Source organism: Vicugna pacos, chromosome 15 (genome assembly GCF_048564905.1).
Source record: "Vicugna pacos chromosome 15, VicPac4, whole genome shotgun sequence".
NCBI classification, from domain to species: Eukaryota; Metazoa; Chordata; class Mammalia; order Artiodactyla; family Camelidae; genus Vicugna; species Vicugna pacos.
In genome coordinates this window covers 11399406-11424566 of record NC_133001.1, presented here as the reverse complement: position 1 = coordinate 11424566, position 25161 = coordinate 11399406, and the positions used below count along the sequence as shown (strand labels likewise).

Sequence of the window (25161 nt, the reverse complement as noted above, 5' to 3'; positions counted from 1 at the left end):
TTTAATGAAGACATCATGGGCACAACAAAAACAAAAAAACCTGTGCCCCCACTTCACCTCTGTTCACGTGAGGGAGTATCACTTTTACATCATTTTTGTCTTGGATTCTGGTGATTACCTACCTAACACACACCTACATTGATGGCTCTCTCTTACTGACTCTCCATCCGAAAAATGAGGAATTGATTTATACCACTCCCACCACCGTTACTCCTTCCAGCTTTCGATGGAAGAATTAAAAAGAAAAACACAGCCATTACCTGTACAACTGGCTTAAAACCACATTCACCCATCAGTGTGGGGCAGCATCCGAGTTTCTTACCATAAGAGTGCCTTCAACCCTTCCCTTTTCTAGCTCGCTTTTACCTGGTCAAGGTTGATCCCATTTACATTCTTGTCTTCTGTTTAATCTACCGGTTGACTATAAAAGCTGAAACCAGTAGGCAACATTTATCAAATTTTTTTTAATTAAACTGGTACCAAATCATTAGGAGTAAAAACCCACTTCTGAGTTCTCTAATACCTAACTTAAAAAAGAAAACTACACAGCACATGATATAGAGTTAAGCAATCAAAATCTCTATCCAGATGAATTCAGTAAGAGATTTTTTAAGTGGTTTGTGCTCTTGGATGAGCACAGATTACGTCCAACTTGTGTCAGATGTTTTGCATATTTATTTTCATTATTTGAACCTGCTGGCTGCGTTGCATTAGGAAGACTGCATGACGCACGATAATAGGTTTGGTGAAAAATCTCTCCTCTGCGGAAACCTGACAGGGTCTTCTTTCCTCCAGGGAAATGAGTTTCTTCAAACCAAGATGAAGTTCAAAAGCTGGTACGAACACTCAGGCAAAATTAACAATGTCTGCTAGAAAGGTCTGAACATTCTGGCTTCAGACCCTTGATCTTTGCTCAAATTCAAAAATACTCCTAGAAAAGTTTACACACGTTCCTGGTTTTCTTCAGAATTCCATGTTCATCTTGGGTCATAAAGTTTCTCACACATACTTTCACATCCAAGTTATTGATCTTTCTAATTCCTTCCCTCAAATGGTCATCGTTTTAGTCTGCTAGGGCTCACAAGACAGAAATATATTGCCGCATAGTTCTGGAGGCTAGAAGTCCAACGTCACGGCGTTGGCCAGGTTAGTTCCCTCTGAGTGAGGGCTGAGAGCGTCCCAGGCCTCTCACCCAGCTTCCGGTGCTTTGCAGGTGATCTCTGACGTGCCATGGCCTATGGAAGCATCACCCTGATCTCTGCCTTCATCTTCATATAGTGCTCTCCTGGTGTGCAACTCTTTGTTCAAATTTCCCCTTTTCAAAATGACACCAGTCATACTGCATTAGGGTCCACCCTATGATCTCTTCACTAACTGCATCCACAACAACCCTATTTCTAAATAGGCTTACATGACGAGGTATTAAGGATTCGGACTTTAACATACTCATTTGAGGGGAACACAAGTCAACCCACAGCAGCCATTTTTCATGTGAAGTTTGACATCTCCTAATCACGATATACTGTTTGGATAACTGCTGAATCTCCCATGCCTGTAACAGAACTTGACACACGTGAGGAGCTCAATAAATATTTGTTCAGTGAGTGAGCGAATAAATGAATGAGACTGCAAGGGAGGGGAAAAAACTGGGGATGCCGAGAGGTGAGCTAGGCTAAATCATTCACTGAACAATGCCTTCCTGCATGGAATTTGGCAGGAATTAAGACTATGCCTTGGCAAAACAGCAAAATACTATATAGTCCATGGACCTACAAAGTCACTCACCAATAGTCAAAACCATAATGTTGAAACTCACAAATGTCAAAACCCAGCAACTATTAGAATTTTTTCCTCCTACCCTTATATTGACCCTCCCCTCCTTTCCTCTCCCCACTGGGAACCACTAGTTTGTTCTGTTCTCTGTTATCTGTGAATCTGCTTTTTTGTTATATTCACTCATTTGCTGTGTATTTCAGATTCCACAAAAAAAAAGTGCTATAACACAGTGTTTGCCTTTCTCTGCCTGCTTATTTCACTTAGCATAATGCCCCCCAAGTCCACTCATGTTCCTGCAGATGGTGAAAGTTCATTCTTTTTTATGGGTGAGTAGTATTTCATTGTAGATATATACTGCATCTTCTCTATCCATTTGTCTGTCGATGGACCCTTAGGTTGCTTCCATACCTTGGCAATCGTAAATAATGCTGCTATGAACATTGAAAAACCAAAAACAGAACCACCCTATGACCCAGCAATTCCACTCCTGGGTATATATATATGAAAAAAACAAAAACACTAATTCAGAAAGAAACATGCACCCCGATGTTTACACACACTTTAAATAATGATTTCCTTCTTAAGGGAAAAATAGTAAAGAAGGGAAGTGTCAGAAATGAGATACTAAATGCTTTCAATTGAAGTAAGTCAAGGAATGCGTTATTAGAGAGAGCAAATGTCACTGAATGAAACGGTATCTACCAGACACATTGCAACACGGCCTACAGGGAACCCATTTCTATAGCACTAAAGCAGAAGTGATTCCTTGCTATAATAATTCCTTTGTTATTTTAATAACTAAAGATCTTTGGACAAGGTCCAAGATAAACTGTACACTATAGCAAATTGCATGTAACAAGCCTCCATCCTTTTTACACTGACACTTTTCAATACAGCCTCTCAATAGCTAACAACCATCTAATAAGGAGTTGAAGGTATTCTTTTCTATTTCTCCTAATCAGCTCATTCAGATCCTATCACCATGAATTTCCTGGGTACTTGGCTTTAAAATACTGTATTACTATAAACTTTAAATTCAAGCCCTGGGTAGGTCTACATTCATTTCAGCAGAAGCATCCTGAAATGCTGAATTACCATCTTCAATTTCCTTCAGTCATTTATTGTAGCTGCCAAACTGAAATGGCACACCTTAAAGGCAACACTAAACTGAAAGCAAATAATAAAAAAGTCTCTTAAATGTTTCATTTATGAAAGCTTATTTTTCCTGCCATCAAGTTTTGTGTACTATCTGAAATATATCACTTTACAAAATTGACATCTTGCGTGCAGTTATTCTGCCGTGATGCACCTGCTAGACTTCAAGGTGGAGAGGGGGCCTGGTGGGGGACTGGCACTTTTTCTCAACCTTTCATGAACAGATGATTAATACAGAGCTAGGCTGGTTTTAGTTTCTGGCCTAAGGTCAGGATAAGAGGTCACAGAATTAAAATTAAACCTCAATGACCAATAGATAACAGCTACTCCCTTTTCTGGACCACTCTACTAATCTTTCCTGGCTATTATTAAAAATTATACCATAAAATAAACACTTTAAAAAGGCACATCAAGTCAGAGTGTGGCTGCTCTCTGAATGGAAAACAGATCTGCAAACCAAAAACATTAAAGCATCTTCTTGAAATCCTGCTCACAAGCAACGTAACAGCAAATTAATCAAGTAGAACACACCTACAGAATTCTATTATGAAATGCTGTATACTTTCCCCCTAACATAATTGTTAATAACAACTCTCAAATGCTAATATATAAAACAAACAAAATAAAGTTTGTATTTCCAAAACTGGTAAGTTTTAGACCAGGATATAGGGAAGACAAAATGTTTTTATTAGCTAACTACATTCAGATAACATTTACATAAAATACGTTGCTATTCAGTTAATAGAGCCCCTGAATTTACTGCAGCAAGTTTACTAACTATGCTGCCAAGGGAGAAAACAAGACGCCAGTGCTTCTTTTTCTTCGCTTTATATACCAAATCTAGCTATTACATGAGGCTCAGAATCCCTGCTCAACCTTTCTAGTTGATGTCACTTTGGAAAGCCAGGATTTCTGATAATTTATTGCTTAAAAGTATGATTTAACTGTATTAAAGCTGAGTGATTCCTAAACTTGTCATCTTCTTCTCCCATGACCTACACTTAAGAAAAAGTATCTATATTCAATATATTGTCCATTTGTTAAGCATTTCCTACATTCTAGTCAATTTTAAAGGGCTTATTTAGAAAGAATACTAACCCATTTCAAATAGCTAAGTGGAACAATTTTTTAATCTGCAGGGCATCTTAAAAACCAATCAACTTGACAGAACCTCGAATTCCAGGAATGTAAACCATAATTCAAGGTTCAGTTTTCCTCTTAACATATTCTATTTTACTAAAATGAATTCCCATCCTGCAACTGTGAAGAAGAAGAAAATTGTACTTAAAATAATACTAAAAGACCAAATCTCATTATTTAGTATTAGATTAATAGTCTATAATTCTAATCTTAAAAATATCTATAGCTATAAACTCTCCAATTTGTTAATTCCCGCAGAGATTAATATAAGATGTAATTAACATCTAAACTTAGAGCAGACTGTCATTTGGAACAAACTACGTTAACAAGAACTGCACCATAGTCAAATAGATCAACCCATCACCCTTCATGATTCTAAGGTTAATGAGCACAACTTGTCACAAATTTTCCAGTAAATCTGAAAAACTGAATTAAACAAAAAGACCAGTTTTTTTTTCCATAAGACTTGATTAAAATAGAATAAAAGGAGCTGTCTTACCTGGAACTTAGTACAGTATTTAGCAATGTAAATTTCATTAAATATTTGTGAAATAAATGAACAAAAAATAAGCAACCCAGCGCACTTACTACCATTCAGCTCCTTGCTATGTGCTGAATAACAAGTATTTGAAATTAGACATAAAACAGAATACATTCAAACTGTTTTTTACTTCTCCCAATAAACACTTAAATTACTCAGTTTAAGAATCTTAAGAACCTCCAGTTTCAGAGAATGCAGAGTTGGACTTTTCACAAACCAATAATCTAGCTAAGAATTTTCTGCCACCATATGATGTTTTTCACTTAATTTTTTTTTCCTTAATGAAATGAAAAATATACAGAAATGCAAGTTACATGCTTCTTTGCAATAAAAAACACAGCCACTTCACTTGATCTTAATAACATTTATTTCTCTTATGAAGTTACTTCGAGAAAAAAAAAACCTAGAAATTTGAGGGGATGAAGGTGAAAAAAGGAGTGAAATAATTATAAACGTTCTTCCACTTCAAACTGTCTGACACCAGAGCCAGAAGACGTTCTGCAACTATCAGTGACTTCCTCTCTGTGTGTCAGAGACAGGGTTCAACATGCTTTACAAAATCCATTACATTTTAAGACCATTTCCAATATCTGTGGCCATAAATCAAGAAATCCATTTATTCAAGGTTACTTATGGAGAATTAATCACACAGAAAATTTTAACAACTTCTTTTTCAAAAATTAAATTACTTTACTGTACTTGGCATTCCTACACAGAATGATGTGGATTCAAAGACTGAAAGCATTAAGGGCATAAGATTAAAAGTCATGGGCCTCGACATTTTTTTAAAAATTGAGTTTTTTTTAATATTTAGGATTTTCTGTAACAAATATTACAGAAAAATAAATCAGACTATAAACATGACGTAACCTCCTTTGGACTTCTGCTCTGCGTAAGTGGCACTACATAACAGAGGAAGTTGTTCCAAAACACCTGTCTGCACTTGCTATAGCCTCAGAAACACACTGAAAAAAAACCTGAAGAGAGGCCACAAGAACTGTGGGCGCTATGCATAAGGAACAAAAATTCATGAACTTCTCTATTCCTCAGCATTTCTAAAACCTACCCTCATAATTCAAGGACAAGTTTACTCAAAAGAGAAAAAATAAACAGGCCAGCTATACAACATTTACAGCTTTATTGACTGGATACAGCCATTATGCCAAAATTCAGCCATCAATATACAACCTCATTTCCCATCTAAAGTTAATGAGAATATATTTTACTTCAAATGGGATATAGTGGCAAAGTGCCAAGAATTAAAGAATAACCTTAAAGTCTTAATTTTGTACTTCAAATTTCAAAAACGCAGTAATTCCCAAAATCATGAAAGCATAATGAAATAACTACACAGATTAAAATGGACATTTACATCATTTCACTCTTTCTTAATATTATACAGTGAAAACATGTATTTATAACGTCAGCATACTTCATAAGGTTATTATTCATTGAAAATAGACAAATGTTTACAAAGAACATTTAACTTAAATTTCACAGTTGCTTATAAAGTGGCACTTGAAAGACCAACCTATATAAGGAAATAAGTCTTTGTCAAGAGAGATGGTAAACTATAAATATAAAATATACCACAATGTTAAAAACTGCATGGTGTTCTATAAGAAAACCAATAAAGATACCAATCTTTCTGGGGGGAAAAGTATTTAGCAATACAAGTTTAAAATGTCAATTTTATATAAGAATTCAATAAGGAATAAATACACTTAAACCTACATTGCCACGTCATCATCATCATCTATTTTGTGAAAAACAATTAAAAAATGATGTACTTTTTGAATATCTGTACACCAAAACCAAAAGGTCAATTTTTACTTTTTCCCTTATTGGCAACTTTGGATGCATGTTTAGGTTTTGGTTCCCAGAGAGCATTCTTAACGAATCTTGAGGCTGCACCTCTGTCCAGCCTGCCAGCCTTTTTCTTGTCTGTTATTTCCTTGACTCTGTTCATGTACACTCTGATTCTTTCCTTGAAGATTAAAAAAACAGAAAAAGAAGAAAGGCAATAGATTTACTAAGCTGTTCACCGCCGCTAGGTTTCATTGTACTTCACCTCAGTTAAACTCAACAGCGCTGCATTTACCGCCTACTGAGCGGCGCTGGGCAAGAGCAGAGAGACAGGACAGACGCGGTCCACGCCCTCCTGGAGTTCGCAGCCCAGGGGGAGTGCGGACATGAGAAAGCCACTTCAGAAGTGTTCTGAGTGTTTCAAAAGGGGAAGACCCAGACTAACACATGGCTACAGAGATAAACACTGCACTGTTTGTAAGTGGTTATACTAAATTTTTAAATTTAGCATTCACCTAAATCCACATACTAACTCTCTTCTATCTGAAGTCCATAATCTAAAACAGAGCTTACTTGCAACATGTCAACTAAACTCTCCAAAATGTTTTCTAAACAGGAAAGGGCTACGGCAGTATTTAACTATTTACTTTTTTTATGTTACCTTCTAGTGTCACAACTAAAATAAGCAGAATGAAAGCACAAGATCTTTCATTCAATTTCATATAAACACATGATATTTTCTAGTGAAACATACTGCCCTCATCAGACAAGGAGAGAAACATGCTAGACTGCTGCATCATTATGAATCTTCTGAGACCATTAATGAGAATAAAGGGCTATTCTATACTTCAAATGGAGCAACAACGGTGTGAGAGCCATAAAACAGCAGAGTAAATTACTGATCACCACTTTAAAGCAAGCTTCATTACAATAATCAAAAGACTTGTACAAACAGATACAGAAAAATGCAGAACCTCCAAAGGTTTCAATTTTTAAAAATGGACAACTCTGCTCCAAACCCTCTCATGGCTCCCTATTTCTCCCAGAGTTAAAGCCCAAGCCCTCACAACACCACCCAGCCCAGCCCTGCCTGGAATGAGCTTCCCTCACGGAGCCACCCGGCCACGCCTGCTCAAGAGCCAGCCTTGTCAGTCAGTCCGGCCTTTACCACCGGAACGGGAGACACTACAAAAGTACTCTAGTGCCCCAAACCCTGTGCTATTTTCTTCCTTTTCCCCATAACATATAACTTTCTACCGTACCATATATTCATACACATTTATTATTTGTTTGTTCTATTATGTTAACTGTTTTTCAACCCTAGACAGTCTGGCACCTGCCACAAAGGCAGGGATATTTATTGGCTTGATTTACTGAGGAATTATCTCACTTGGAAATAATGCCTGGTTCCCAGGAGGCACTCAAATATTTGCTGAATGAATAAGCTGACTATTTTCAATGCCTTTCCCCACGTATGATATATATGACAAACAGGCCTCCTCTCACACAGTAACTCTGTGATCAATTAGCAACGTCTGTCACGAGGTCAGAAGAGGGGAACAGGCTCATGGATGCTTTTTATGTGCCAGCCCTTGTCTGGAATATGAATGTACTCCCCTATGAAGTGGATTCTGAGGGAAAAAGAAGACAGGTGATTTGATCCTTTTCCAATGACAGAATCAAGTATTAAAACACTCCAAATAACTTGGTGTTAAAGACAAAAAGAGGACCTTTATACATGTGAAGACCGTACTAGAAAGGTGAAAACAGATGATACGATGTATACTTCTTAAGACCAAAAGCCAGTAACACTTGTCAAATCAAGATCTTTGGCTCACACTGCTTCACGTTTTAGCTTTAAGTATTTTTCACAATTTCTATCTTTAAAAATAAATTTATTCTTCCCCCAAGAAATTTAAAAGACAAAAACATCTTAGTCTACACATCTAAAAACTAAAGACAACAGATCTGGTTTACTCATTTTTTTAAAATGAATGACCAAGTTCTTTACTAAGTTATAAAAAACACACTTATCAACCACAGTAAGACTGTAGATTAGTGTCAAGTGTATTTCACATATATATATATTTACCTTATATTTTATAAACAGAAAGAGTAAATTTATTAATATTCTTATTCATAAAACCAAGTCAAGAAGGTAACCATAAGTTTGATTTCTAATTTTTTCTTTCAAAATTGAATGATTTAATTTCTGAAGTCAGCAAAAACTCCAAGATACCAGACCTTATATACTGTACTTACATATCTAAATGGAATACAAAGACAAACCTAGAAGATTTATTACAGGTTGTAAATATGTCACTAATGCAGAATTACTGGACAGTACACATACAACTGGTGCCAAAAAAGCTTTTAGCTTTGTTGCTGAACTGGATTCTTTACTGCTGAGAAAATGAATTAATGGAAGAACTGAAAAGGTGGAGGAGAAACTTTCCTGTCTTTGCTAGTAAATCAACTAGAATATACTTTTAAGAATTGTGTAAGTTAAAAAAAAAAAAGGCAGTTGTAGAGATGAACAGGTTTCAAGAATTTATAGGAAAAATAATACAGAAGTTATAAATAATTACTAGAATCGTAACACTTTCCTATCCAGAGATTTATATAATACATGGAACACTATTCTCTGACAAAGGTGAGAAAAAGAAAAACTAAAGACATTATGAAATCTGGCTCAGTTTCATAATTTCGCCCCCCACAATTAGTGTGATACAGGCACTGCAACTTTAACTTCAGGAATACACAACAGGCAAACATGTAAAATAAAAGGAAATAAATCCACTGCAATCTTACCAATTCCTGCTTTACTGGATGTTCCTTAGGATTAATTCCCTGAGTTGCCAAGTAAACTAAAAGAGAAAGATTTCATGGAATAAATTGGGTACATATTAATTAACAGCATCAATTAAAGAAATCCTAGTTACAAAAAAGGAACCGCACAAATGATTCGTTAAATCTTAAATTATTCCACCTCTTTGTAATATTAAATTTATGTGTGGCTCATGGGCATCTGGTATTCTAACTTGAAAGAAATAAATATCTGACTATAAAATTGCTATAAAGTATAACTATATAAATTGCTAGCATTTAAAAATAAATCACTTTTGACACAATAAATAATTTGCTTTCTAATTAACTCTAAAGTAATATACATACCCCAAAACATTGAATTTAATGTGTAAGCAGAAACTAAATCCACTTTTGCCTGTTCAAGTGGGTCCAACTACAAAAAAGAGAAAGAAAAAAAGAAATACACACAAACTTTGAGCACCATCAGATATTTTAAACTTTCACCAAGCACAATGTATCAAAGAAATGTTTTTTTTCACTTCCTATAATCCACTAACCAAATAATCTGGAAATAATTTGCAAAAAGAAAAGTTTTGTTAAGCAGTAATTTCTGCCCACAAATTTCCACTCCAGGGTACCATCTTTGGTTAAACGAGGAACATGTACAATACAAAAAAAAAAAAATTCTTTTGAATTATTTTAATTTCAGGAGGTATGATCTGGGCTTTGTATGTCAAAAGTAATTTATCAATATAAACACTGTACATGATGCATTTATGTATAAGAAGCAGGCTAAATGCTTAGGCAATACCAAAGACAGAAGAAACATAATGAGATTTGTTTTAGACTGTCAAAGTCAATTTACTCTTTTTGTCCTATAGGGTTTCCAGAAACCCTGATAACATCATTGTAATACTTAAAAGGTCAAAGATAGAGGCTGTCAAAAAGAATGCTGGGAGAACTTTTTTTCTCCCAAATCCAAGTCAAAATAAAATATAGTTAAGAGGTATTTCCTAAGGTTGGAGTTTTGTTGTATTTTTCCCCTAAAAATATCCAAACACTTAAAAAATTTGAAATAAAGGGAGAAACGGGCATTTATCTATTTCTTCTTCTACATGTTTCATAACATAGCACTTGGTTTTATGAATTACATATTTAGAAATCACGAATTTAAAATACCTTCTGCAACAACTCATTTCTAGAAACAGACATCATGGTCTTTAGCATCTCATCCACAGCACCAATGGAATTCTCAAATGTTGATAAATACTCATGAATTTCTACTGGATAGTCTTCATTCATTTCTTCGCCTGCCATTATGACCAACTGGAACAAAATTAAATTCTTAGAATTCATATTGGACATAGAGAGATAGCTCTTTAAGTTACAAAAAAAAAGCAATGTTATATCATGTATTTCAAAAGTACTGAAAGAGTTGAAACCTGAAGATAATTAAACAAATCTTAGAATATAATCCTGGGGCAGGGGGGTATAGCTCAGTGGTAGAGCGCATGCATGCTTAGCGCGCACGAGGCAATGGGTTCATTCCCCAGTACCTCCATTAACAAAGAAAAAGAATATAATTCTCGAGCAACTACATACAAACCTCCCCTCTTCTTAACTGGCTTGAGGTGAGACAGGGATGGGGGCGGGGGGAGGGCCAGTGGGGAACCAGGACAGAACCCACCCAAGTTCACTAATGCTACACACAGCAAACCCTCAACCCCTCAATGCTTTTCAAGAACTAAAGATAAGACTACCAAACAAGGAATATCAATAATAAAAATCCCAAATTTAAAAAACTTTCTGTTGAAGTTAAAGACCAAGCAAAGCAGTGAAAATGTGATACATATATCCTATTCCCTAATGCTTGCTGGAAAAAAAAATGATAAGCAAAGCTCTTTTCATGAAAAACATGTATTTTAGCACTGCTAAATTTAGCTGCTGATCCAGCAGCATAGCATATTAAACCAAAAAATTACAAATCCTAGGTCTGAAATATTTTATGATTATTTATCACTAAAATCATTTTCAAGCTTGTATTTATATTTATATATATTCCTTAAGCTTAAAATAGTAATAAGAAATCCAGGAGTCCATAAATTACATGAAGTCTGTATGCAGAGAGGGGGAAATAAACTCTATGGTCTTCGTTTAGGCTAGAGCATACCTGGACAGCTCATTCTTTTAAAATTCATATTTTAAATATTTAATGTTCACATTCATAATAGCTAATATCAATATGAGAAGCACAATCAACATCAATATATTTAATATGGTGTCTAAGACCAAATTTCAGAAGCAATTCCAAGCCACATGTACCATCCTTATGTTTAAAAAAATTTCATTAGCTGAAAATACCTCTTCCGTTACACAGCTAAGGAGAACATCAAGAATGTGTAAAAGCAAACAGCATAGTCAAACTGAAGCAAAGAGACTTCGGTTTTCCATCCTGCTTGATCAGTGACTTTGTCACCTTAGATAAATCACTGAATCTCTCTGGGCCTCGAATACTTCATCCATAAAATAAGGCAGTGGGTCTAATGGTCTGTAAAGTCCCTGTAGTTCTAAATGTTATGACTATGTCATTTAAGGTTTTAAAGTACTATTTGAATATTTAGTCACAATATATCAACATTTCTGTTCAACAAGTATATTCCACTGAGACATCTGGTTTCATTTAAAATTTAAAAAGTGAAGTCCATGGGACTATCACCACTCACACTGGGAAGTTACTACCCAACTACTGTGCAACCAGCAATGACACAAAGGGCTATGAGAAAAGAAAACCACACAGGATAGAAGTGACTTTCTGTTTCAGAAGGCTCACTAAAAATACGTATCTGTCTCTCATCCTTCCCACAATCTCTCCAGAATGACAGGAGAAATACAAAAATAAGTCCACTGTGATGCTGGCTTGATGTTCTCCTTAGCTATGTGCCCAAAAAGGGCACAGACACACCTGCAGACCTCAACAGTAGAAACTTCTGTGAGCTAAAGAGCAAGTGGGATTAGACTGACAGGAAACAGAACCAAGGAGCCTGCAATCCCTCACAGGCAAAAGAGAAGAAGAATCTAGGAGTAACCCCAAGACAAAGGGCAGTGAGATCTGGCCCATGAGGGCGGAAAGCAGCTAATCAATCCCCAGATCTGTGAAAGAACAGCTACAGCATCACTGCCCAAAGGTGTAAGGACAGGGAGAGACAGCACATATAGAGAAGACTTGGAATTTCTTTTCTGTATGTAGAATTATAAACCAGTAAATTTGAAAAATCTGGATGATAAGAATGAGGCGCCAGGGGAAAAAAAATCAATTACCAAAACTAACCTAAAAAGAAGTATATAAACCAAATAGATCATTAACCACAGACAACAATTTTTTAAATTTAAAAATAAAACATTAAGAAGCCAAAGATCTATGCTCCAAAAAAGTTCCAAGCCTAGAAGATATTATAGGTAATTTCTTCCAAACCTTCAAGAAACAGTTAATTCTTAAGTATTTAACTGTTTAAGAACACAGAAGAAGATGGAAAACTTAGATACCTATTTCACAACATACACAAAAATAAACTCCAGATGAATTTTCAAGGTAAATATGTAAGTGTATTAAAAGAGTATATAAAATATTTATATAATCTAAATGAAACCCAAATGCTATAAAAGGAAATGGCTGACAGACTTAACTACATAAAAACTGAAAAAAATCTATATGGTAAAAGTATAGCATAAGCAAACTTAAATGGCAAGAAACAGCCTGGGAGAAAATATTTGTCAAAATACAACAAAGGATAAGTTCGATCATATAGAGTTCCTACAAAGCATAAAACAGATTAAAACAATGAAGATATCACCCATCAGACTGGCAATAATTTTTAAGATTGGCAAAGTCCAATATTAGCAAAGGTGGAATACAAATTGGTACAGATTTCTTAAATGCACATACCCTTTGACTCAGGAAATCCTCTTAAGAAAGCAGCCCACAGAAACCCTTGTATACATGCATATAAATTTATTAAAATGGATTCCTCAAACTTTTCTCTGAAAGTGGGGGCTTTGCCTTGCTGGATTTTTCCCTCTGCTGGATCCAGTAAGCTTAAAACATTTGATTCCTCCACGTTAGACAAGAAACAACAGAAACACCTTGACTTCATAACCCCCTCCAGCTAAAGCCCCATTTTCTCTCTTTTAGAACAAACTCCTCAAAAGCGTTGCTTATACTAACAGCCCAGTTCCTCTCTTTCCATTCTTTCTCGAATCTACCACAATCAAGCCCCCTACTTCTCACTCAGAATTGTTCCTGTCAAGGTTACCCCCACAGCCACACTGTATAGTCACTGTATAGTCAATGTCAGTTCTCAGGTCTTGTCATCTGATGTAGCTGACTCCCTTCAGCTGGTCTCCAGGGCATGACATTTTCGTGGTTTCCCTCCTATCTCACTGGTTGCTTTCCTGGTCTTCTTCGTTACAACCTTTTCATATCCTCAGCCTCTAAACCTTGGAGTGCCCAGGGCTGTCCTTGAGTCTCTTCTCCAATTCAGTCCCTAGGTGAGCTCAGGGTTTAAACTACATTAATAAACTGATGACTCTTAGGTTAGCATCTCCAGCCCTGACCTCACCACTGAACTCCAAATTTACCTTTCCAACTGCTTACTCAATACCTCTCTTTGGCTGCTAATAGATTCTCAAATGGAATGTGCCCAAAGCCCAAATGTGTAATCTTGCCTACTATATCTTGTAATAACCTATAATGGAAAAGAATCTGAAAATACATATACATATAAATGTATAAATATGAAGCCAAATCACTTTGCTCTACACTTGAAAGCAGACAAAATATTGTAAATCAACTATACTTCACTTTTTTAAAAAAACCCTACTGATCTTGCCTACTACAGTCTTCCCCATTTCATTTCATGGCAACTCCACTTTTCCGACTGTTCAGAACTAAAATTACAGAATGGTCCTGGACTCTTCTCTATCACCCTATCTTTAAAAAACATATTCAGAATCTAACCACCTCTAACTGCTACCACCCTGGTCCAAGCCAGTCCAAGCCATCACTGTGTCTTGCCTGGGTTGTCACAAAGCCTCCTAAATGGCCTCCCTGTTTCCATTCCAACAGTTTATCATCAAGAAAGCAGAATGATCATCCCAAATCTAAGTAGATCATATCAGGCCTCTGCTCGGAAACTTTCAAAGGCTTGCCGCCCCTCCCCCTCATTCCCAGCACTCCTTGTCTCCTTCATCACCTTATAGCCCTTAAGATCATCTGACATACCTCACTTATTGTCTACCTCCAAAAGAAGGTAACAACATGAGAGCAGGAATTTTTGTTTTGTTCACTAGCACTGCCTGGCAGTCAATAAACATTTGTCAAAGGAATAAACTATAACAAAACACTGGAAGTAATCTAAATATTCATCAACAGGGAAACAGCTGAATAGATTACAGCACATCTATCCAAGAGAACAGTAAAAATAATCTTTATGTAGTAATACACAATAAGTGGTGAAAAAGTCATAGAACATAGTATGTAACAAATAATGTGTCTAACATATGCCATTTTTTTTAAACCTGTGTATGTAGAGATGTAGAAAAAAGTCTGGAAGGAGACATACAAAAATACACATTCTCTGAGAAGGGGTAAGAATTAGGAAATAGGATCAAAGCAGACTCATTTTTTTTAACTTTCCATTCTTCATTGTTTAAATTTTGTTATTTCAAAAGGCATGTATTAAAATTGTAATTAAAAAAGTATTACATTTAAATAAAGGCATATTTTAAGAAAGTATTTTGGCTTTTAACAAATACTGCAGGTATAAAAAACACAAAAAGGTGATTATTTAAATGTGAATTTTTTCATCTAATTTTTCTATCAGAAAACATTTCCCCTCTCAAGAATCATGATGGGGATTTTCCTGCAATTATTCCCTGTCCCTAAGCCCCAATAAACAAATAGTTATTTATTGTTAAAATGGGTAAGGGTGAATACTGAAAGCAAGGCAGTAAGTAAGAATAATGACTCTCATTAAACCTGAACTGAACCACTTGCCTTCTTCCTAACTAAAAAAAAAAAAGAAAGAAAGAAAGACAGACAGAAAGGCAAGGCAGATTGAAAAATAAAGGTTCTTCTTTTTTTTTGTATATATATATATATTTTTTTTATTGAGTTATAGTCAGTTTACAATGTTGTGTCAATTTCTGGTGTACAGCACAATGCTTTCAGTCATACATGTACATATACTTGTTTTCATATTTTTTCACCGTAAGCTACTACAAAATATTGAACATAGTTTCAGTTCCCTGTACTATACAGCAAGAACTTCTTGTTAAGGTTCTTCTATTATCAGAAATTCCCCCCAATTCAAATGACTTCTAACATTTGACAGACAGTTCCCAAGGAGGATTCGTTCCTTCCACGGGAAGCGCTGCCAGGAGGGAGCAGCAGAAAGTTCCCTGTGTTCCCGCTGCTACTCAGATGCCAGGACGAAGCAGGGAAGGTATGACATTAGCAGCAAAAGCGAACGTTTGAACACGGCTGCCTGTGACCCAGGCACGACTCTGAGGTCTACACATGTGAACTCATTTACTCCTCACAGACAACAAACGAACCCCAGTGAGGTTCAATCACTTGCCCAAGGTTGGACATGGACAGTGTCCAAAGAGAAAGAAGAGAAGTCAGCCACCTCTGCTCCTGACTTCCTGCCCAGGTTCTACGGGTATTCCTCACCCCTCCACCTGCTCCCTCCAAAGCACCGGCTGCAGAAATGGAGAGAGTGGAAAAGGCATGAGAAAAGGTGCCTCCTTCATCCCTCAGGAAGGTGGGGCTGAGGCTCAAGGGCAGAGGGAGGTACCCTGCCCCGGAATTTCTACAGGACATGCCTGTCATTCCTTCCCTCTCTGGCTGGTGATGAGAGCCACAGCACCAGCAGGAGCAAAGGAGGGGTGCAGGGCGTCACAGGCAGAACTGAAGTCCTCCCCCCTCCTCCCCTCCACCTTCGGCTGCAGGGAGCTCAGTCCAGCGGGGCGCCGGGGAGTCACCCCCCATCCCCCCAGTCCTGTCAGTATGGCTTCCTTCATCTCCTTAGCCCCAAGCCTTTCTCCATTCTCACTGACCAGGTCACTTTCAGAACCTTTGAGTAGGTCCCCACTGTCAATTTTTCTCCACTCTCAATTGTAGGATGTTACAAAATGTGATTTTTCTATAAAGACAGTCTGATCATGGTACACCCCTGCTTTAAATCCTGCAACAGTTCCCCACTACCTGAAAGGCAAACCCCAAACCGCTCAGTGTGGATGTCAGGCCCATTACAGTGTGGCCCATTGTAATGGGCCTGACCCCATCTTTTGTTGCTCCCCTCTTCCAGTCCTATAGCTGTAGCCCTGAGGGCAGTTTTCCAAATGTTCCACACCCACCCAGCCTAGCCTTCCACCCAGGGTTTTCTATACATGACCCACCCTCCCTACTTGGCTAGGTTCAAACCCTGCTTATCTCCAGGGGTAAGATCAGGCTTCCCTTCAACCAGTAAGACTTCTCTGAGTGCCACCCTCCCCGCCTCTCGGTCTGGATAACCACAACTAGGAGTGGCTGTCACTTAAAACACTATCTGGTGACAGGCACTGATTTACTTCACTTCCCTTTGACTACAAGCTCCTTGAGGGGGCAATGCCATGTTGATGTGTCACCAGTGGCTGACACACTGAATGACTTAATGTCTCAATTTGCCCAAGACAGTCCCAGTTTATGCCACTGCTCAGCTTCCCACTTCTCTCTCGGAAGCCGTAGTTTGAGCAAATAAACTATAGGATCACCCTAAACAAAAGGATGTGCTCTGAGCCTTGCCACCACTCCTCACCCAATCTTGTTAGAGAACAGGAGAGTGGAGGAAATGGCTCCTGGTATCAGCTGGGGTTCAACCAGAGCAGCAGAACCAGGAGGAGACAATCTGAAGAAACGGGTTTATGCAACTGTGCGGCTGGCTAAATAATTCTGAAATCTGCAGGGCAGGCGGGCAAGAAAGGGCATGCTGGACCTCCTGGCCACAAGCTGAAACTGCTGTCCACAGGTGGAGTGTCTTTGTCGTCAGGGAGGCCTCAGCTCTGCTTCTAAAGCCTTCTAGCTGCATGAATCAAGCCCACCCAGATTATCCAGAGTAACCTCCCAAACAGGCTGGCAAGGAAGGCAGCTGTTCGTGGGTTTTAATTACTTTTTTGAACACCTTCACAGCAACACCTAGTTTGGTGCTGGACTGAATGTCTGGGGGCTGCAGCCTAGCCAAGCTGACACAGCAAAAGGCCATCACACTCCTTTAAGCTTCCAGAACTACAGCAAGGAAAGATACATCCTTGGCATCACAAACTGTTGCTCTGACAGCATTCTTCCACAACAGTCGTGATAGTGTTGATTGTCAAGATTCTCAAGTAATAAAACGAGAGTTCAAATTCCAGCTAACAAACATGGAAGAAGCGATAACTTTTTTTTTAATCACCATTTTGCAGCCCCTAATGAAATTACAGATTCGGGCAATGATCACCGACAGATAAAAGGAGATGTTTACAGCAGAGGAGTGAGACTGTCACTTCCTGAACCCACAGATCAGTCTTCACATTACTAAAAGTAGGGCACAAACATACCACGCACCTCCTGATGTGAGGCAATGTGACGTACCCAGCACCATCTGTGTAGTATTTCCAACTCCCCCAAAAAGCTGAATCTGAATATAACTGAGTCTCTACAGCTAACTTTCAATTTATAGGAAAAACAGAGGACAGAGAAACAACTTAGTACCACAAGACAGCAAAGAGGCGAATCTGGAAGAGAAACACCCTCCAGGACAACTGACCGGGCTTCCATAGCAAGTAACCGGCATGAAGAAAAACCAAGAGAAGGGAGAGGCGGCAGGGAAAGAAGAGGCCTGCTCTGAGATCTAATAACGAAATGCAATGTGGAGACTTTGTGTGGATCTTGATTCAAATCAACTAAGTGTAAAAAGATATTTCTGAAAGAAAAAATCCAAACTTGGATCGGGTATTAGATGACACTGAGAAATTACTGATAATTTTGCTATGAAATTAGAATTCAACTATGAAAATGGCATTATAGTTACATAAGAAATTGCCCCCATCATTTAAGGATGTATACCGATGCACATAAAGGTAAAAGTACAGGACATGTTGAATTTACCTTTCTAAAAAAAGCTAGCCCTTAAGGGTTCATCCCACTTTGAGAACAAAGATAAAAAGCCATGTACTTTATTTCTACAGTGAAATTAGATCATCAACCCACAATTTAACTTGTAAAATATAACCCAGTTCATAAACTGGGGAACACTTAAGTAGAAATTATAGTCTAAAATCCTCAACTACGCCTCATTTCCATCCCAAATAAAACTGGGGGTGAGGGGAAGGTAGGTTGCTAGGTGTTCACCAGATCTCCGTGATAGTTGCTGATCAACTTATAAAAACAAGACAGAGCTTGTGGCCTCAAACAAGGTTTGTACTAACATTTCTGACAAAGGCTGACATTCCAGAGTGTCTAATCACTTCCATAACCTCACAAATTTCCTTCAAAAAAAAAAAAATCCTGATACCTTATATCTTTACCTGGCCCTTATTAAAATGTAAGCCTGCAAAAATAAATAAGCAAACAAACCAAGTCTAAAGTCAAATGAAAAACTAGGGGGAAACAGCTGCAACATACAGATAAAAGGAGCCTCTACAAGGCAACTTAACAGCACACAAGAACACCTACAACCCACAGGGGGAGGGTCTAGCTCACTGGCAGAGCGCGTGCTTAGCATGCCCGAGGCCCTGGGTTCTACCCCCAGTACCTTCATTAAAAAAATAATAATAATATCTACAACCCAAAAGAAAAATGAACAAAGAAAATCAACAGCTTGCATATGAAGGAATCCAGATGACCAATAAGCATCAATCTTACTCATAATTAAAGAAACATAAATCGCCAGAACAAGATGCCATTTTTCACCTGTCAAATAAGCAAAAATCAAGATTGATAGAACTTAATATGGGCAAAGGTGAGGAGAAACAGCCTCTCATTCACCATTAACTGGAGTGTAAACTGAGCATTCTAGGGGGCAATTTGGCACTATGCTTTAAAATTGTCTATGCACAAATTCTCTGCCCTAGCTATTTTACTTCTCAAAATGTTCATTTTCACACAAGACAACGTTCAAGGACGTCCACTGCAACACTCTTTAAAACACACCTTAAAGCAGGGAACAACCAACATGTCCTTTGGCAAGGACGACTTCAATAACTTTAGATATGTCCAATCAATAAAATACTCTGCAGCAGAGAAAAATATGAAGGAGAGCTTCAATTCCTAAGATACATTAAGTGAACAAAAACTGAAAAACAACATATAGAATACAAACCATTTGTTTCTAAGAAAAAAGATAATAGGAATATGGAGGCGTACTCATATAGGCATGTGAGTTTCTTAAAGGATACAGAAGAAACAACTGTGGTTACTGCTGGGAAATGAAAAAGCAGGAAGGTAAAGGAGCACATTTTATGGTACACTCTCAGAATCAGGATTTTTAAACAATAATATCTGTAACATATCACAGTGATAAATTTATAAATAAAATTTTCAATTGTCTGAAGTTCTGAAATTTACTTTATTCCCAAATATGCCAGATAAAATGTCATTTCCCCCAACTTACCAGCTACAGTCAAACCTATATTCTTTAGCTCCATTATATATTCAAAGAACTATATGAATGGACTGCCTCCTCTACACCTAAATTTCCTAGCCACCATAAGGCCATTTTCCCCCTAGTCTCATGCTACAAAAGCCTTTCTAGCCTCATTCTCTCCCTGGAAACTCCTCCTAGAACTATGCTGTGAGGACTCCCTGCCACCACCGTTTTCTGCCCACTTCACTCAGCTCCCTCATCAACAATGCTTTCTCAAGGAAGCAGCTCCTCTTGCCTCAGATTAAGTCACATCCACTAGTTACACAGTCTCACAGCACCATGTATTGCTCCACGTCACTGTTGTAATTTATGCGTCTGTGATTATTCGATTAATGTCCGTCATCCACGCTAGACTGTAAGCACCTTGGTGCAGGGCAAGTCTTTGCTCACTTACATTCCAAGTATCAGAGCAGCATGTTATAGGCGCTAACTAAATAGGTTATCTATTAAGTAAATGACTCCTTAGTGCCTGGCATGGAGTAAACACTGAGTAAATGGTATTCATTTACATGGCATCGTAGGGTATGTGTTAGGAAGAGGGTAGGGATAAATGAAGGAACTGTCAGACAACCGAGAGGACCCAGTTGGAGTTGGGTAGCATTAATTTGGGTCTTTAGTGAATTTTTTTCAGCAGTGTTCAGTAGGCCTGGAGCAAGAATGATAATTCAGAATGAGGAACTGGCTAATGGACACAAAGGAAAGGATTTGCAAAAGCATCTTTAAGACAACTGACTGGGAGGTATGGCCTTGAAGGAGAAGAAGCAAGCCTTTTTCCTCTGCTTGGAATACCCCCTCCCCACACCTCTCCCTTGTCTTCTGGGCCTAGTAAAACCTGTTAATCCTTTACAACCCACATCAGATGCCCCCTCCTCTATAAAGGCTTCCATATGTCCCAAACAAAAGTAATCTCTTCTTCCTCTTTGGCTCCCAAGATCCTCCAGGTTTAGTAATCATTTAACCATCAATAACACTCCTCTTGTATCTTGATAAATCCAAAGGCGTCAATCCTTCATTTGATCCATAAACTGCACCCAACAGTGAACACATTACTCCACCATGAATTCCACAATGCTAGACTCTTCAAATTGTCCTCATGCCTCATGAGATGTTCATTCTGTCTCCTTTGCTGGGTCTTCATCTCCCCAAACCTATAAAGGCTAAATGCCCAAGTACCAGATCTTGTGCTGCTTCCCTTTTCTACTTACATTCACTTCTTTGGTGACTGTCTCCAGTTTCCTGACCACCTTGTTCACTGACAATTCCCAAATGTTCTTTTCAGGCAAAGACTTCCCTACTGAACTCCAGACTTGGTAGACTCAAATGCCAACTCAGCATCTCCACTGGGACAACTAACAGACATCTCCAACTTAACACGTCATACCTGTACTCCCAATCCTCCCTCACAAACCTACTCCTCCCATAGTAAGCCTCTTTTCAGTTAATGACACCTCCACCCTTCTCGTTGCTCAAGCCCCACTGACAATTATCTTACTTTTACAACCCACATTCAATCACAAGCAAATCTCTTAGCATCACCTACAAAATACACCCAAAACTGAACTGCAACTCACCACAGTCACTTCTTTCCAACTGTGAAGCCACTATCGTCTCATCTGACTTATTACAACACCTTCCTAATTAGTCTTCTGGCGTTGTCCTACCCTCCTTGCCAACAATCTGCTCTTAACACAGCAGGCAGAGCGATTCTGTTAAAAACCTAAGTCAGACCATGTCACTCCTCTGCTCAGAACTTTCCACTGGTTATTTACCCACTGGACTGTTCCTTCAAAGGAGGATTCATGTTGTATGACATTTGTATCTCCACATGACTAACATCAAGTCTTGCCATATATTAGGTACTTAGTAACTATTTACTCACTAATTGAAACCAGTGAAAGTAAACTGGAACCAAATTTTGGAGAATCTCAATATCAGATTACAGTTTGAACTTAACAGATATTAGGAAGTCACCATTTGGGTCCAAAAGAAATTTATACAATAATGTACATCCTGGACCTGTTCCCATCCCTATGCTAAGTAGAGTTATATACAATTTTGAACTAAGCCAGGGAACAAATCAAATATATAATTTTGCAGAGAACTAGAGAGACATCTGCAGATGTTGCACCAGAATTCTATTAATGTAATGAATTTTGCACTGCATTACCTTAAAAAATAGTGGAACATACACACAACAGTCTCTCAATAAATACTGCTCTTTGGCAGATAGGCCATGTTAGTGTCACCTGTTAACTCTCCTTCAGACTTAAAGTCCCAGAGAAAAGATGGACTTCTTCCTTTTAAAGATGTTAGCCTCTAAAACACAAACTTACCCCAAAGTCTGATCATAGAAAAAGATATAAACTACAAAGAGGTTGCTCAAGATTGAGATGAGTAATTACATCAGAACACAATGAAATTACTTCTGATGTTTAATTCTAATATTTAATCTGAAGAGTTTTCAAAATTATAGATATGATGCAGCAAAATGGTTACCTTCCAAACCATGGAATTTGCTGGTGACAATATTCTCATCTCATCTCAGGGCTATGATGCAGGTTAAATGAGTAACTTTGGTAAAGTTTTTAGAAGGCCTGGCTCAGAACTCAATACATTAGCTAGTAATATTTGTTATTATTTTACTAAAGTGAAAATGATCAAACACCCTAACCCACTGGGGACTATTTAGAGCCACACTTGAAGGGTCAACTGTCCGGAAACAGTAGCTGAGATAACACATTGTGAAGAGTCATTTGAAACATTTAAAGCAGTTATGAAAATTTTTATCACCTCTGAACTGTGATACATACAACATAACTATTTGAAGGCAGCTATAACACCTTTCAACTCAAAATTCTTTGGATTATTTTGAAAAACCATTGTTCACACTACCATTATCTTATCTTTCAATAAAATAATTGAGTTCTCTCATTTCCACCAGTCACAAACGATTCTTGGAATTTCAACAGGGAATTATTTGGTTATTTTCGGATCCAGAGTCAACATACGATTAAGTCTCAGACCAGTCTTCTATAAGGCAGTCCAAACAGATTAATAGTAGCAAACATCTCACTGGGACCGATACATCTTTATCAAGCCAAAATTGAACTGCAGTCAACAAACAGCAAGACACGAAAGATCTTTTCAAACACAAGTGTGAGTTACACTAAACTTTACCGGGCCACAAAGAAAAACCATTTTTTTGAGATTCCATTAGATTTCGCCTTAAGGTCTAAATCAACCTATCACCTCGGGGGGGAGGGGGGTGGTAATACTGCAGCGGCAGACAGTCCGTCGTCATGTTCGTGAACGATAAACGTGGATGGCATTGGAAAGCTACACCTCTACACCTTCCACTTTGGCCTTCCTCCCGCAACAAGGTTTGAAGGCAACTGAAAATTAACCGTGAAGTCACGTGCTTTCAATCTCTCCGCCCTCCAATAGTTGAAAGGCGGAGCTAAGAAGCGAAGAAAAAGCGAAAGGCCGGACGCGGAGAGGCGTGAGCGGCCAAGGTAGGCCGAAGCCAGCAAGCAGCCACAGACAAGCGGAAATAGGGGTCCCGCAACGACGCTGCCCCAACGCTCGCATTCGCGGAAGGCTGCGCAGGCCGGCCCCGCTCCTCACAGTCAGCGGGAGGGGTTACAGGGTGAGGGGTGTCCCAGGAGAAGCGGACTTAGACAGAAGCACGAGAAAAACCCGAACGCCAGCTCTGAATAATAATACCTTGCGGGCCTTCCACTCCTGCCTCCCGGAAAGCGGTCGGCGGCGGTGACGTCAATGGCGCGCCGGCTCTCTCCGCGGCGCGAGCGGCGCTCTCCGATGACCTCACGCCGCTCGCCCCGCCCCTCCGCCCCTTTTCCTTCCGCCCTCAGAGGCGGTCCTCTCAAACGCCTCGGGCCGAAGCTGTGAGAAGAAGCTGGCGCGGGCTGCGGGCGCCTTTTTCTGGAATTGTATTTGGCCGGCGCCCACTGTAATACAAATTGAGCGTATTTAACCAGAAAGAAAAAGTTCGTTACTAAAGCTTTGTTCAGGTTTTTACGTTCCCTGAAATTCATTCCAGGGCCCAGGTTCTTCTACACTCCCAATGTCCGCCTCAAAATTGGCCTCCAAACCAGTTTCCCAAATTATTTCTGGTGAAAGGACGGGTTCTATAGTTTTCCAATCCACCGCTAAGAGATTCTTTGTAAAATACATTAAAAATGAATTGGCTGGAAAATGGGGTGAGGGGAGAATAGGCAAAATGCAAGCCCAGATTTCTAATTATTTCAATAAACATAAAACTACATTTCAATAAATACAATCAAAACTAACATGAGAAAAATTGCGAAGGCTGTACGTAGTGTTCATTGAACGACTAAGAGTATCCGTTCTACATTCCTGACTTCATTATTCCCCAATTGTAATTTAACAAAAAGTTACGCATGAAAAAGCGATTCCATGTATTAAATGCCTATCGAAGCACTTTGAACAAACACCGTGTGTGTCAATAGCTAAAATGTTTTAAGGGCAAATGAGCTTTTCTGGTTTGCTACTATAATCTAGTGGGATTAAAGACAAGGTTTCTGGTTGAGGGTGGTGTCTAAACTGTTCCTCTGTTTTGTTTTCACACTCAGTAGAGAAACTAGTCTCACAAAGGGAAGTTGATGGGAAGAGGAATTTTCATAGCAATTGCTGCAAGCTAAGAATATTCATTTTTTAACTTTTATCTAGAATAAAACCAATGATGACATTTTCAGAATTCTTCAATCCGTCATCGTCAGTTCCAACAATTTATCCTTTAAAGTTATCCTTATAATTAAATTATCTCTTAATGAAAGAAATGGATTCCAAATTTTATACATTGCTAGAGTCACAATCACAAACTAACCTTAAAATACCACAAGTTGCAATACGGTCCTACTACGCATGACCAGTACACAATTCACACAACGTGCAACTCACAATGTGAGTTCAACAACATGCAAACTAAGCTATACACTATTCTAGAAACCCAATTCACTGATCTTGGTTGTTGGAGTGATGCTATATGGTCCTAAAGCTTTTTAATGATTATTCTCAATTTCTGCATTCATTGTGGACAGGTAATGATAAATAATTCAAGGTTTGGCACAAGTTCACAGACTACACTTTGAGTAGCACTGTCCTTGAGAGTTGTTGCTTAAACTTACCACAAAGACTATTGAGACCTGGGAGGACTGAAATATCAGAATATCA

The 25161-nt window shown here is 38.4% G+C and overlaps 1 protein-coding gene across 1 annotated transcript; it reads right to left on the bottom strand.

The window, feature by feature from the left end:
• Positions 1-5733: 5733 nt before the first annotated feature.
• C1D (C1D nuclear receptor corepressor) lies at positions 5734-23730 on the bottom strand. The gene is made up of 5 exons (XM_006201527.4): positions 23671-23730; positions 10406-10552; positions 9593-9659; positions 9230-9285; positions 5734-6599 (listed from the first exon to the last, which is right to left on the bottom strand). The coding sequence occupies exons 2-5, from the start codon at positions 10541-10543 to the stop codon at positions 6435-6437; spliced, it is 426 nt and encodes a 141-aa protein (XP_006201589.1). The 5' UTR covers positions 10544-10552; positions 23671-23730; the 3' UTR covers positions 5734-6434.
• Between the last annotated feature and the right edge of the window lie 1431 nt (positions 23731-25161).

Bases quoted from the DNA above. Each gene is read 5' to 3' on its own strand.
- C1D (XM_006201527.4), bottom strand. From the start codon at position 10,543: ATGGCAGGCGAAGAAATGAATGAAGACTATCCAGTAGAAATTCATGAG. The intron at 9,660-10,405 runs GTATTTTAAATT...TCTTTTTTGTAG, and splicing joins GAAATGAGTTGTTGCAGAAG to TTGGACCCACTTGAACAGGC. The intron at 6,600-9,229 runs GTAAGATTGCAG...TTAATCTTCAAG, and splicing joins ATCCAGTAAAGCAGGAATTG to GAAAGAATCAGAGTGTACAT.